The sequence below is a fragment of the Euprymna scolopes genome, chromosome 23 (assembly GCF_053919585.1).
Source record: "Euprymna scolopes isolate OS-2025 chromosome 23, ASM5391958v1, whole genome shotgun sequence".
In the NCBI taxonomy this organism is placed as follows: Eukaryota; Metazoa; Mollusca; class Cephalopoda; order Sepiida; family Sepiolidae; genus Euprymna; species Euprymna scolopes.
The window spans coordinates 52,340,428-52,357,462 of NC_136504.1; the positions used below are offsets into that span (position 1 = coordinate 52,340,428).

Here is a 17,035-nt window from a genome sequence, read left to right on the forward strand (position 1 = left end):
ATTGAAGTCGACACATGGCTGTCCTCAGAGGACGACGACGACGAAGGCACCAATAATGTGGACGGTGTTAAACATGATGACGGCAATATGTTAAATGGGGACAGCAAAGGGCAAGAGGCTGAGCAGAGTGATTCTGACTCCAGTCTCTTGTCTAAAGGCGACATATCAAAACCAGAGGATTCACAAAATGACGGTGACAAATCTACGCCACCTTTGCCGAAAACTCAACCTCCTTCGATGCTGCCGGAGCTCCTCAAAGAGCCATTGGATACTTTCGCTAATACCATAGACAGAAATGTGGCAGAAACCCAACCAAATCCTGCTTCTTCTACAAGCCAACAAGCAAAATCGGCTGACCAATCAGAACAGCAGGTTGGTACTGACAAATGATGATAACAAAAAAAAAAACAAATCTGCATGCTTGTGGCTTTCTGTACTCTGCTGTGATTGGTTCTTTTATTTACAGCCAATCAGAGTGCATGTAGCTTTCCGTGTTTCCATCCTGCACGTTAAGTTGAAAAAAAAAATGAAGAAATGTTTTAAAATCATTTTTTTTTTTTTTTTTTTTTTTGTTTAATATAAATGTCCAAGTTTTGAATTCAAAAAAAGAAAAAAAGAAAGTTTTTGTTATTTGGAATTTCAGGTTGCCTCTTCTATACATGCACACACACACACACACACACACACACAGCCATTTGTTCAGGTTTAGAGTCCAGTTCTAAACAGTTGTTTGAAATGTATACTTTGTTCTGATTCTAGGTTGTTATATCAAAGGATAAAACTATTCTGGAAATTAATATTAATAATAATAAAGAAAAAAACACAGATCATCAAACTTTTCCCCATTATATTCATACATGAGTAAAATACAAGAATAGCTAAGGGGAAAGTGCCTGAAAGTGTTACTTTTTTTTTGCTTATAAAGTCATGTATAAACTTATTACACACTCGTTTTCATTGTTGGGGACTCGTATTCTCGATTGTCTGTGGATACAATCACTCGGATACGGACATCTCGAAACATTCGCAAGTGTGAGTTTTGGAGGAAGAGTGAGAGACAGACAGATTGATAGATAGGTAATTCTTCTCATCAGACCTAGCTGCATTTTACATACTCATATCATATCATATCATACGCATATTGGTTGTGTATAAACCATTGTGGTTGGAAATCCAGGGTCTTTATTGTCTCTGGATACAATCACTCGGATGCCAATGTTTACTCTTTTTTTTTTTTTTCTAAGAGGTTTATTAATGCACACAACTTGGAAGATTCACAAATAGATTTATGAACTCTGGAACAAGTGTAGGCTCCCTTTTAGAGAAAGTTAGATATCGATGAATAGTTGTTCTCATTATAGCTTGTTACATTGGGTGTGACCACGCCCACCCTCACCCTCACTGGTGCTTTCCGTCAGTCTACTTAAGTTGTTAGTCAAAAAGAGATTGGATTGTCTCTCTTCCAGAAGTTATGACTTCAATTAACTAAAGGCTAAATTCTAACCTCCCATCCGTCAATCACTCCTTCATTCAACTAACGGCTTTCATCATGTAATAAAAGTGTGTTCTCTGGAAATGATCAGTATATCACATCAACAAAAAATGTTATCATTTAAGACAATAGATTTAAAATAGATTCTTGATCGTCTGTGGATGCGATCACTCGGACGCTGATTCTTAGCTTTTACTGAAAGTTTATTAATACACACAACTTGGAACATTCAAAAAATAGGTTCAGGAATTCTGGACTTTAACGAGTGTTACCGTTTAAGGAAGTAGATTTGAATTAGAAATGGTAAGACAGTGTTATGTGCGTTAGATATCTCCATAACAGGGGACAATTCAAAATTGGGAAAGAAATGTGAAAATGATTTGTTGATTTCATTGTTATTTTTATTCATTCCAATTCCTTCATATGTTGGAGGGTAAAAAGGTTGAAAGGTTATACTTTTACACTTATTTTTCATATTAGCTTTCAATTACAGATCCCTCAATGGTGGCTTTTTGTCCACTAACTCGTTAAAATTTTAAATCATATCTGAAATATCTAGTCATGTAATAAATAATGACTCAATCAGGTTCCCCTGACTCGCTCCTTCAGGAAACTGTCATTTGAATCTTTTGATAACTGATGCGGACAGTAAAGTGCAAGAGGCCGAGCAAAGTGATGCTGACTCCAATCTCTTTTTTAAAAACAACATATGAAAATCAGAGAATTCATACAATGACTGTGACAAATCTACGCAACGTTTACGGAAAATAAAACAGGCTGCAGGGGTTAATCTCCAAAAACATGACATACTTCCATTCTATCGACGGTCCGGTGTGAACACAACACACATCCAAGATATTGTACCATCTTTGAACAGAACAGATGCTTCGCCTTGATCCAACTACTATAGATTTATTATTGTTCTCTGTGTACTAGAGCAGTGAAAAGCATAATGATCTCCCCATCCCCCCCCCATGTTTTCACTATCGAAGTATCTGTTTGTTGATGATCACTTGAGGAATTACAGCTACAATTTTTTTTTTAATTAAACTTCTAGATCAGCTGTGTTACATCTATATCCATACACATTAACTCGTGAAGGGTGTGGGTTTTCATCACACATGGATGGTCAGTTACTAAAGAGGGGCAAACACAAAAGTGCGTTGAGATGCAGTACATAGTGGCAGATGTACAGAAACTAGTCAAAGATGCCAGGGAAGGCCATAACATTAATAGCCAATGTTATTCTCGTGTTGTTCATAATAGAAATTAGCCATCCATTAAAAATTGCCATTGTTCTCATGAATTTTAGACTACAAGTAGATTAAAAAAAAAAACTTATTAACTTTTGCATCACAATTTTCATTAAATATTAAATTCATCGAAATGAAATAAGTTTTTCTTATTAAATCAGAACATTTGCAGACAGATTTATCATTTCCTTCTTTTGCTGTTCTGTTTATTATTGGATTCACCATTAAATAACCCCAAAAATGTTGATATACCATAAAATAAAATAGCCAAACCAAACTCCATGAATAAATATTTGAAGATATCAAGAACTTGAAGCATAAAAACCTTTTTTTTACAAAATGACTGGATTCAGCTTGAAATAACCTGAAAAGTGTTGATATGCCATAAAACAAACCAAACCATGTTGTTGGCTGTGCAGTCTGATGCATGACTAATAATTTTCATTACAAGTATGGATGAAGCAAGAGATCTGAGTTACAAGGACTGTTGCAGCATGTCCTCTCTTGTATTTCTGTATACATAGTAACTAAACTCTATAATAGTGGATCATGTGGAATCTGGAAAAGACAGAACTGCTTGGCATCAAATTCTTCATGCATTCCATGGATTCTAATGCCATTCTGATAAGAAAAAAAGGAATCTATGTGCAATTTAATTCGTTGTATCAAAAGACTGGACAAGACACTCCAATAACAAAAGATATGGAGAAACAAAAAGGTCTCTTATCATGATTCAGTATTCTCCTTTATGAAGATATTTTTTTTCTAAAAATATTGCAAATATATTAATAACTATCCATATCTGCGTTTTGGGGTTTTTTTTTTTTTAATCATTTTTATGCTGCATTCAATGGTTGTAGTAAACTATATTTATGAAATAATTTGGAGATATAAGAACATAAACTTTTACCAAAATGACCGAATTCAGCATTAAATAATCTGAAAGAGGTTGATATGCTGTAAAGCAAAACAACCAAACACAAACTGTGTTCTAGACTATGCAGGCCGATACATGAGTAATAGTCTTTATTTCAACAACTCATCAACATTTGAGCTATTTTAGTAATTTTCTACTACACAAAATACTTCTAGTAAACCATAACGCTTTCTTATATATATATATATATATATATATATATATATATATATATATATATATATAATTTAAACCCTATATATATATATTTAAACCCTATATATATATATTTAAACCCTATATATATATATTTAAACCCTATATATATATATATATTTAAACCCTATATATATATATATATTTAAACCCTATATATATATATTTAAACCCTATATATATATATATATATTTAAACCCTATATATATATATATATTTAAACCCTATATATATATATATTTAAACCCTATATATATATATATATATATATTTAAACCATATATATATATATATATATTTAAACCATATATATATATATATTTAAACCATATATATATATATATTTAAACCATATATATATATATATATTTAAACCATATATATATATATATATATATATTTAAACCCTATATATATATATATATATATTTAAACCATATATATATATATATTTAAACCATATATATATATATATTTAAACCCTATATATATATATATTTAAACCCTATATATATATATATATAAAACCTATATATATATATATATAAAACCTATATATATATATAAACCCTATATATATATATATTTAAACCCTATATATATATATATATATATATTTAAACCCTATATATATATATATATATATATATTTAAACCCTATATATATATATATATATATATATATATATATTTAAACCCTATATATATATATATATATATATATATTTAAACCCTATATATATATATATATATATATATATATATTTAAACCCTATATATATATATATTTAAACCCTATATATATATATATATATATATATATATTTAAACCCTATATATATATATATATATATATATATTTAAACCCTATATATATATATATATATATATATTTAAACCCTATATATATATATATATATATATATTTAAACCCTATATATATATATATATTTAAACCCTATATATATATATATATATATATTTAAACCCTATATATATATATATATATATATATATATATATATATATTTATTTAAACCCTATATATATATATATATATATATATATATATATTTAAACCCTATATATATATATATATATATATATATATATATATATTTAAACCCTATATATATATATATATATATATATATATATATATTTAAACCCTATATATATATATATATATATATATATATATATATATATATTTAAACCCTATATATATATATATATATATATTTAAACCCTATATATATATATATATATATATATATATATATATTTAAACCCTATATATATATATATATATATATATATATATATATATATATATATTTAAACCCTATATATATATATATATATATTTAAACCCTATATATATATATATATATATTTAAACCCTATATATATATATATATATTTAAACCCTATATATATATATATATTTAAACCCTATATATATATATATATATATATATATATATATATTTAAACCCTATATATATATTTAAACCCTATATATATATATATATATATTTAAACCCTATATATATATATATATATATATATATATTTAAACCCTATATATATATATATATATATATTTAAACCATATATATATATATATATATATATATTTAAACCATATATATATATATATATATATTTAAACCATATATATATATATATATATATATATTTAAACCATATATATATATATATATATATATATATATATATTTAAACCCTATATATATATATATATATATATATATATTTAAACCCTATATATATATATATATATATATTTAAACCCTATATATATATATATATATATATTTAAACCATATATATATATATATATATATATATATATATTTAAACCCTATATATATATATATTTAAACCCTATATATATATATATTTAAACCATATATATATATATATATATTTAAACCATATATATATATATATATTTAAACCATATATATATATATATATTTAAACCATATATATATATATATATTTAAACCATATATATATATATATATTTAAACCATATATATATATATATATTTAAACCATATATATATATATATATATATTTAAACCATATATATATATATTTAAACCCTATATATATATATATATATTTAAACCATATATATATATATATATTTAAACCCTATATATATATATATTTAAACCCTATATATATATATATATTTAAACCCTATATATATATATATATATATATATATATATATTTAAACCCTATATATATATATATATATATATTTAAACCCTATATATATATATATATATATTTAAACCCTATATATATATATTTAAACCCTATATATATATATATATATATATATATATATATTTAAACCCTATATATATATATATATATATATATATATTTAAACCCTATATATATATATATATATATATATATATATATATATTTAAACCCTATATATATATATATATATATATATATTTAAACCCTATATATATATATTTAAACCCTATATATATATATATATATATATTTAAACCCTATATATATATATATATATATATTTAAACCCTATATATATATATATTTATATATATATTTAAACCCTATATATATATATATATATATATATATATTTAAACCCTATATATATATATATATATATATATATATATATATATATTTAAACCCTATATATATATATATATATATATATATATATATATATATATATATTTAAACCCTATATATATATATATATATATATATATATATATATATTTAAACCCTATATATATATATATATATATATATATATATATTTAAACCCTATATATATATATATATATATATATTTAAACCCTATATATATATATATATATATATATATATATATTTAAACCCTATATATATATATATATATATATATTTAAACCCTATATATATATATATATATATATATTTAAACCCTATATATATATATATATATATATATATTTAAACCCTATATATATATATATATATATATATATTTAAACCATATATATATATATATTTAAACCATATATATATATATATATATATATATGGTTTTAAAAATCTACATGGAAAGACCTAGAAGCTCCACGTTTTGTCCATCTTATGCAGGCTTTACCCATATAGGACGGGGAGAATGTTGAGCTTCTAGATCTTTCCACCTACATTTTTAAAACCATATCAGCAGATTTTATCCCCTTTTTATGATGTTATATATATACTAGCAAGCCAGTCATGAGATATGCTGAAATATGATATTTGAATTTATGCAGATTTCATATTCATTATTATAGAACTAATTCTCTATTGATTATCATATTGTACCCAATATATAGTAGTGATTTTAAACGTAAAAATAAAATGACTTGGGTGCCATCAGCTAGAATCAAAACCAAGACATTTAGTGCTCTATCTGAGCTAACTACAGTTAGATAAGACGACTTTAAAAATTATCCGACTTAAATGTATATTTGCGCATGTGTAGAAGTGATACGTTTAGTCCACTTATGCCTTCCAAGTTGCAGTTTTTAAAAACTTTAGCAGCTATTTTTACCAACTAAGAACCAAATTGAATTTGTTGTACAGATCCCCTACATATCAAGTTTCAAATCTATAGACCAACAAATGAGAGAGTAGTTTGGTAGAGACTGTTCCACATACACACACACAAAGTCACTTTTATATATATATATATATATATATATATAAAGTGATTTATACTATACATTACTGTGTCTGCTAGAGAGACCGGAGTTTTGTGCATTAGAAACCGTTAGTTACCATGGAATTAGAAAAGATTTCAACTTGTTCTTACACCAGAGTTATCAATCCCATTTAAAGCAAAACATCTAAAACTTCTTTTAATATTAGTTCTTATATGACCAATGATTGAGCACTTTGTATGTTTTACTAACTAGTGATACCAGATATAACAGACCAAATATTTTTACATTGAAAAGCACCATAGAATTGAAAATATAAATCATTTTGAAAACCAAATTTGATGCGGAAAGATATTTTTTTTCTTTTCAATAAATGAAAAAAATCTAAATCAAATATTTTAGTCGACTCCATCCGTCCTCAATGAGTCATAGACATCTTTTTTCTTCTTCATGATTATGTTATAACCGTTTCCCATTTGTCACCAAGAGAGATCAACTATCACCGACATTCATCAATAACTACTCAACAATAAAAAAAAAAATGTCTATAACTCACTGATGATGGTCGGAGTCAATTGAAATACTTGATTTATATTGCTTTTATTTATTGAAAAATAAATATATCTCTTAGCATTGCATTTGGTTTTAAAAATGATTTCTTATATTTATTTATATATATATATATATATATATACATCATCGACACCATAGTTTGGGAGACAATGATGGATATGATCTCAAATCAGCACACACCTGCAGCATCTTTTCTTGTGACTATGCAGGCAGATATGAGTTGCAGTCTATACTACAACTGGTGCAGATGATGCAGGAGATCTCTATGGCAAAAAAAATGCTGTAAGTATGCCTTTTACGGTTCGTTGGCTGCACCACACACCGTCCCTGTTTCTTTTGTGCAGTGTGATCAGTGACCTGAGTCTCCAAGTTTGTACAATATGATGATAGACTGTAGTTGGTTGTTTTGTATTCAAAATACAAACATCCATCTAACCCCATGATATCTAGCAATAAGTTTGTGCAAGAAATATTCCAGGAAATGAGATACATTAAATTTGAAAGGCATTTTGAAACAAGATGAAATTCATACTCGGACGCATCTTTGCGGGCAAACGGGCGATATTCCAAACTAAAATAACTGATGAGTTTCACAAAAAGATTCAGAGTTCAACAAGATGTACCTGAAGAAGGTCAAAGATTACATCAACTGAAATGCTTTGACTGTGTTAGGTTGTCTCTCTTCTAAGGCACAGGTACGAATCATATCTAAACCCATTTGTTTTTGTGCCACGATCCGATAGTCTGTTAACTTGCAAACTTACAGTCCTTTTTTATTTTTTTTTATTCACCCCAAATAAGGCATACTGTGATAGGAGCCATGCTTAAAGAGGCAACCTTGATGGGGAGTTAAACAGCAAGATCACATTACATTTAAATTTTTGCATACTGATACAGTCAGAGAAACAGTGAAGTGTGGTAAGGAATTCTAAAGGCTAGCAGTCCAAGAAAAGAACCTGTTAGAATAGAAAATGTTCCGACATCTGCAAACCTCCATAGTGAAGAGGTGGGATTTTGCTGCTAGTCAGATAGATCAGGGGGGGTATTTGTGTTGAAGGGGTACAAGTGTAGTCAGCTCATCAAAAGACATTTCATGGAATTATTTGTAAATAAAACACGGATGTGATGTGGCAGAAGCTGTAGCTTGGCAGATAGTGTGACCTTTTATGTTAGAAACTCTTCTCTTTTTTTTTTTTCTTTTTTTTTTGTTTCTTTTTTTTTGCTCCCTGACTAAGAGGGAGAGACTAGTGATTAGTACACTAGCTTATATGTGGCAACAGTACTCCATGCATATTATTTGGATCCATCGGACTACTGTTTTCATCTTGGTTGTCATTTTCGCAACGTAACCTCTGACCTTCTTCAGGTGTATCTTGTCGAACTCGGGAATGAGTCCAAATGATACAAATAACCAATCCTCATCTCAAAAATTTAGAAACATGCTCGATGCTTTACAATTCATAAACAGTCACCCATCTATGTGCTAAACATAGCGATAAGAACTAGTGTTTCAATTTGATATGACTGGAAGTTCAAATTGATCTGCCAGTGTTTGGCACAGCTCATAACAAAGGTCCCTAGGACTGGGTATATAACCATAAAACAAGAAAATGAAATCTGTTGATCTTTGTTTTTATAGAAAACATTTTTTTTTTTTTTAAATTTGTTTTTTAGTCATTTTAAACGTTTTTTTTTTTTATTTTTATCAGTCGTCATTGTATGTGCATTTTGATTCTTGAACAAAGTCTGCATTTCAAACTATGGCTGGCATAAAACTAGGCTCTACCTGATGTATTCCTAATTTGATAATTTGTTGAGGTGCAGTTGTTTCTTCAGTGCATTTAAAAAAAAACATTTTTTGTTGTTGCTTTAACATGAACAAGACTCAAAATCCGTCAGTAAATCGCTTATCAAAAAAAGAAGAGAAGGGAGAATATTAGCCAATGACAATACATGGAATATGATTTACAATCTGTGAATTTAAAAAAAAAAAGTCTCTTTAAGTTTGTTTCTGGTGTTCATGAATATAGTGGGGGGGGGGGAGATCTGAGTCTTTTTAAATGTAACTAATCAAAATTAAGATGTTTAATAGAATTAAATTATTGAAATTGATTGAAAATATATTTTTTTTCTTTTTTAAGAATACGGATTAACATTTGCTATAAAATTGATTTGTGAAATAGAATTCGATATCCATCTTGTATTAAAAAGGACTTCAAGGACTCTACTTTATTTATAAGAAGATAAAAGCTAACTAAAATTTTAAGTTTATTTCTTAGCTCAATACCTAATCGCTGATACTTTTCTGTGGACCAGTTTACATTTATGCATATTCACACTGAAATACGAGGGGTGTTCCAAAAGTAATGCCTACTATTTTTTTATTCCGACTGAATGGATTAGAGGGATTGAAAATTGCATTGTTATGATGACTGAACTTATGCATTCATGACCTGGTATTGTTGCAGATAAAAAAGCAAACCCTTTCATGCATCAGAAGTAGAGATGTGTCATTGAATTTCTGGCAAAAATGCATTGAGAATGGTTGTAACTATATAGAAAAATAAATTCTAGAGCACAAAGAGTTGCCCGTTTTAATGGTCACACTCCTGTCTTCATAGTTCTTCAACTTAATTAATTCTAAAAAAAAAAAAAAAAAAGGAGGCTTTACTTGTGGAACAATCCTCATACATATATTTCATAGTGTTTTAACTTGCAAACTTACAGTCTTTTTTTTTTTTTCTTTTAACTTTTGTTCACCCCCAAATAAGGCATATTGCTACTAAAGCATAAGGGACTACTGTGATAGGGGGGCCGTGCTTAAAGGGGCAACCTTAGTGGGGAGTTGAGCAGCAAGATCGCATTCATATTACATTTAAATTTTTGCATGCTGATACGGTCAGGGAAACTGAAGTGTTGTAAGAAATTCTAAATAATTCCTATTTGCTAGTTTGAAATATTTTCAGCTTTTTATAGAATAGTGCATCCTATCCACATCCCATATATATTTGTCATCCACATACAGTACTGTTTCGTTGTATCACAACTCATCAGTGCGGCTAGACAAACACCTTTCCCCAGCTGTGGATCGAACTTACAACTGTTGCGTTGATAGTCAACAACTCTAACCATCGGGCTACGAGTAAGTGCTGTAAATATTTCTCCTCGAGTATGTATTAAATTCATGCCCGCCCATCGCATTGCATTATATATATATATATATATATATATATATATATATAATGTGTGTGCATTTAGACAGCATTCTTCCATTTATGCAAACTGTAGAGTTTTAATGCAAAACCTGACAGCTCCAATCTGTTTAAATGTAGACCGTAAACAATAAATGGGTGAATATATTAAATCTAAGCTTATTTTAATTGAAACCAAAAACAAATTTATGCTGGCATCATTATGTAAAACATAATTTAGGGGTTGGTTGAATCTTGAAATGCATCACTTTTTTGTAGCAATAGTTTCGTAATTTTTAAAATGACACCTATCGCGTTTTATATTCAAACTCTAGATACTTACAGAGAGAGAGAGAGACATCAGTAAGTGTCACTGAGGTGCATATAACTCTTAGCAAACATATGCACACGCACAATTCCACAATTCCAGATTAATATTTTTCAGAGGTGAAATAACCAATGAATTTAACAAGGTTCATACAAAAGTGCTCAATAGAGCATTCATTTTACATAAGCATTTATCATTTATATTGTGGTATAAATGCTTATGTAAAATAAATAAAAAGTGCATAATTTATGAACCTTTTTATATATTTAACAATTACTAATGTAATATTTAACAGTAAAACTTAAAACAAATCTAAATAAATAGTAAATTAGTTTACAAATAAATGAGCCATGCTGTAGATTTTTTTTTCATTAGAAATGATTTTTTTTTTTTTTTTTTAAAGAATGGGGGGAGGGGCGAAAAATACTTTTTTGCCCTTTTTCGGCGGTAAACTTTGTAACACCTCAATAACATAGTAATTGCTAGCGCTTTAATAATATATTTTAAAACTCTGCTAATGTGAACTATTTCCAGCTTTTATTAGATTAGTGCATCCCATCCATATCTATCTATTTATCTATCTATCTATCTAGTGTGTGTGTATTTAGATAGCATTCTTTCATTTATGCCAATATTGTTAAGCACAACAGAATTCCTGTTTAATTATATCTTTTTCTAATTATTTCAATTTCTCTGATTCTCTTTTGTTTGAAAAAAAAAAAATTAATAAATGTTTTAAGTACTTTCGATTCGTTGGCAAGTGACAAAAAAATTAAAAAAAAAAAAACTGTCACAACATAAATCCATAATTTTGCATTTATTTACATAATTTTAATGCAATTTAGATGGCGGGGGTGGGTAGGGGATAATTCAATAAAATAAAACCTATACAGAGTTTCGAACTGAACCCTTTATTTAATCCATGCAGACATGGATTCTTCTCGTCCTGTCAGCCATTGTTATTTTAGTTAGTATTGGATGTAGTAAGCATCCAATCAGTATACGCCATAATTCAAAGTTGACACACCGGTTCCCATCAGAACACTAAAGTTAAGCAACATTGAGCCTGGTCAGTACTAAAATGGGTGACCATTTGGGAATTCCATGTGCTACATGTGCTCTCTGCTTATCTTAGCATTGTTCCCAGTCAGTCTTGGACATCTCCTTGTCACTGGACCCAAGCAATGCTGATTCAGGAAAGGTGTGGTTAGGGATTGTGCAACCCTTGCCTCACAATTACATGCATTCTTACAGGGATGTCCATTGTTTTCTGAGATTGAATGGAGGCATCGAAGCATCCAATCATCAGTCATCAAGATTGTCACCTAGAAATTGTTCAAATATAATTTATTGGCAAAAAATAATAAAATGCAATAAGTCATGTGACAGGATAGTTGGAAGATGTGTACATGCATATTTATTATCTGAATGTCTTGTCCAAGGTGACTTAAGACATCGATATGATTGACATTGCTACTAGTTCTGGTAGATTGTTCCATGGAGCAGAAACACAGACAGAAAATGATTGTAATCAACGCCTTTAATTATCACTTCACCAGTCTACGTGAACATTTCTAGTATGAATTTTGGGACTTTAAGCCTTATCTTCACCAGATTACTAATATTACTACTATATGAATATATATATTAGTGTTGTATAACTACTATATGAATATATATATTAGTGTTGTATAACTACTATATGAATATATATATTAGTGTTGTATAACTAGTATATGAATATATATATTAGTCTTGTATAATTACTATATGCGTGTGTATATATATATATATATATATATATATATATATGGGGTTGGGACGATTAATAAGAATCAAGAATCAGAAAAATCAAAACCTTTTGGAAAAACAATATCATAGTCAGAAAAATTTGAACCTAATTTCCAATTCCAAAAATAATTCTTTAAATTTTTTTAGTTTTTAAAAAATTACTAGTAAAACTAAAATTGATACTAAATGAGTTTCGGTAAAAATGGCCTGGTTGGAAAGAGAAGATAAAAATTGGTCAAGTGAAAAATATGCATGAAAATCTTACAATGAACTCATCAAATTCTCAGATTAAATTCATAATAGGAAAACATTTAGAAGTTTAGTGGATTTAAGAGGAAAAATACATTTTAAATGTAGATGAGAACTCTTCAGTAAATCATACCCCCCCCCCCAATGAAATTCTATCTTTTAGGCGGTTTTAGAATTGTAATCAGTAAATTGTACTAAAATTGTGAAAAATCTTGGAATTGCCTCATATAAATTTATACTCATCTAGAGAAAGCAGAGAATATTGTAGGTCGAATGAAAGAAAAGTGTATATTTAAAATAATGAGGCCACCAACATTTTAATTTTTTTTTTTTTCTTTTTTAAACTGAGACCTTGTTTCCTGTGTTAACTGAGTTTTTAGATGCATAGGGTTGCATGATTTTGCTGAATGTGACTTCCCCCCCCCTCCCTTTTTTTTTTCTCCTTCTATCCCTTCCATCACTCCGTCCATTCCAAGATGTCGAGTGGAATGATGTTTTTTTTTCATCTGCTTTTATTTACAAATCTACTCCACTAAACACTCCACACCCAGTTTGTTTTTTATTGTTTTTGTGTTGTTGTTGTCTTTTTTGTTTGTTTTTGTTTGAATAACTATTACAGTGATGAATACTGTCTGTTTGTGAAATTATACAGCTGTATTTTTTTTTTTCATCATCATGAAGTGTTTATCTTTCCTTCTTGGTGGAGCTCTCTGATGTTGGAGATTGGAACTTTCAGGGTTATTTTTCTTTTTTTTTTTTTTTTTTTTAGTTTTGGCAGTAAGAGTTTCAAAACGCTTAGACAACATCCCTTCTTTTATATATATGTTCTCTTACAAGCGAATATAATGCAACAAAGGAACAAAATGGAAACGTTTGGAAAGATGTTTATTTGTTGCAACTTTGCTCTCAGTATCTGTAAAAATGTGTATATAGTTCCAATAAATTCCGAAAAGGATGTGTGTGTGTGTGTGTGTGTGTGTGTGTGTGTGTGTGTGTGTGAAAGTTGAGAGGAATCGTCTTACATTCCTTGAATTCTTATGAATGTGTTACCCATATATGTTATCCTGATTGGCGAAGCAATGAGAAAAGATATTTATATGTATGCAGTGAATCAAAGCAGGAAGAAAGAGAATTTCCTTGCACATTCTCTTTTTATATCAATAGATTTCAGCACCATCTATAATAAAAAGGGAGATAATTGCGTCTGAAACTTGGTGCATATATGTGTGAAAGAGTGTAGAAAAGGGTAGGTAATAAATACAGTTATATATAGTTTAATTTTGTCAAGGGAGATCAAATAATTCTCTGAACTAATTGTTATTAAACTATTTTACAAACTCTCTTGCATAGTTTTAAGAATTATTTATACATTCATTTCATGTTTTCTTTTTTTTTTTTGTTTTTCTTTGTAGCGACTGTTTATAGTTTATGTGATGAAATATTATGTAATTTGTTATATGATTGTTCATTTCTTTTGTGTTGATGCCAATTTCAGGGTTTTACCACAATGAAACAAATAGAATTAAGATTTTAACAAAGAATTCTTAGAATGTTTTTGCCTTCCCCCCCAAAAACATTTTTTTTATCGTAGTAAATAAAATGAGCCAAAGCGTTCAAATGGTGCTGAGTTTAAAAATGGTTTGCAAGAACCAGAATTATTTTGAATTTCGTTTTCCTTTTTACAATATTCTAATAATAATAATAAATATATATATATAGTTTTCTCTGAAGAATTATGTAAGAGTATTTGATCAATATATTCTGTGTGATTGCAAATATTGGTGGGTGTGGGTATAGATAGATTGCATTAATAGATAAAAATAGGAACAGAAAATATATTTGCCTACCTATTTCTCTCTCTCTCTCTCTCTCTCTCTATATATATATATATATATATATATATATATATATATATATATATATATATATATATATAATCTTCACACTGCGGAAGACCAAAGGATCAGACGAAAATTATGTGCTTTTTGAAAGAAAAATTCTTGTTTTTTCAAAAGACTGTATTCCTACACGTCAACACTTAGGAAATAAATACAGAAAAGATATAATCATTTATATATTTTTCGTATTGATTTTTTATTCATGCATACTTATATATATATATATATCCTTCAATATGAACAACTAAAGAAAATACACTTTCTTTGCCTGAAGAGATCATAGTTTTTAATGACTACTGATTGAAATATCATCATGTCAGTGTTGCTTTTGTACATGTCTGTATAAATAAAACATTACTATATAATTATTGCATATTATTTTATACATGAATATATAAATATTTTATATCTTACTATACAATAGTTTTATTAGCTATCGGTACTTTCAAATGTATCAATATTGGGAAATTTTACATTTCTGAGTTTTTTTAGATGAGGATTGGTTATTTATATTATTTTGATTTTACAAACTACTGATATGAATAACCGATCCTCACCTAAAAAAATAAAAAATAACACTCAAACTGAGAACAGTGGTTCGAAGGGTCCAAATAATATGAATGGGGATTTTGTCTGGTAGTTGAAAATGCCATGTACATATGCCAATCCTCCGTTAATGACTGTTTTAGAATTTTTTTTGTACCTTGGAAACAAAAACGATTGTAAAAAAAAAAAAAAAGAATATTAAAAAAAAATCTGTCGGCTTAAATACTATTCAGGTTTTACTCTTAAAATCTCATAAGATAATTTGATATGGTCGTCTGAAGAATACTCTTGGTTTCTTCAATCCTACAGGTTGGGATTTCAAGGTTTCCCTGAAATTGCATGTATGAACAAACTAATGTATTTCAGAATATGTTATTTTGGTAAAATATGTTTTTTCAATTATATTTCACTCTTTGTGTGTACCAATCCTTTTTGTTATATATATATATATATATATATATATATATATATATATATATATATATATATATATATATATATATTCTCTTATATATGTTGAGCTTCTAAACAAAAAAGTTATGCTTAAAAGAAAAGAATGCTGCATATATATATATATATATATATATCTCTCTCGAAATCGAAAATATATATGTGCATATATATATATATGATGTGTTTATCTTTATAGATATAGAAAAACCATCCACGAGAAGGATATCAGATATATATATATATATATATATATATATATATATATATATATATATATATATATATTCGAGAACAGTAGTTCAAAGAACCCAAATAATATGAATGAGAAATTTTGTCTGGTAGTTGAAAACAACATATATATATACCGTTCCTCTATGAATGACTGTTTTAGAAATTCTTTTA

General features: G+C 27.4%; 1 protein-coding gene across 7 annotated transcripts in view; it reads left to right on the forward strand.

Moving 5' to 3' along the window:
* Nucleotides 1–17,035, forward strand: part of LOC145245893 (uncharacterized) — a 321,405-nt gene that overhangs the window by 262,844 nt on the left and 41,526 nt on the right. For all 7 annotated transcript variants that reach the window (XM_080107620.1, XM_080107621.1, XM_080107622.1 and 4 more), the window contains one exon: nt 1–372. This exon is cut by the window's left edge and continues 210 nt beyond it. In XM_080107620.1, coding sequence (XP_079963746.1) covers nt 1–372 — 372 coding nt within the window. The remainder of the gene's footprint in view (nt 373–17,035) is intronic.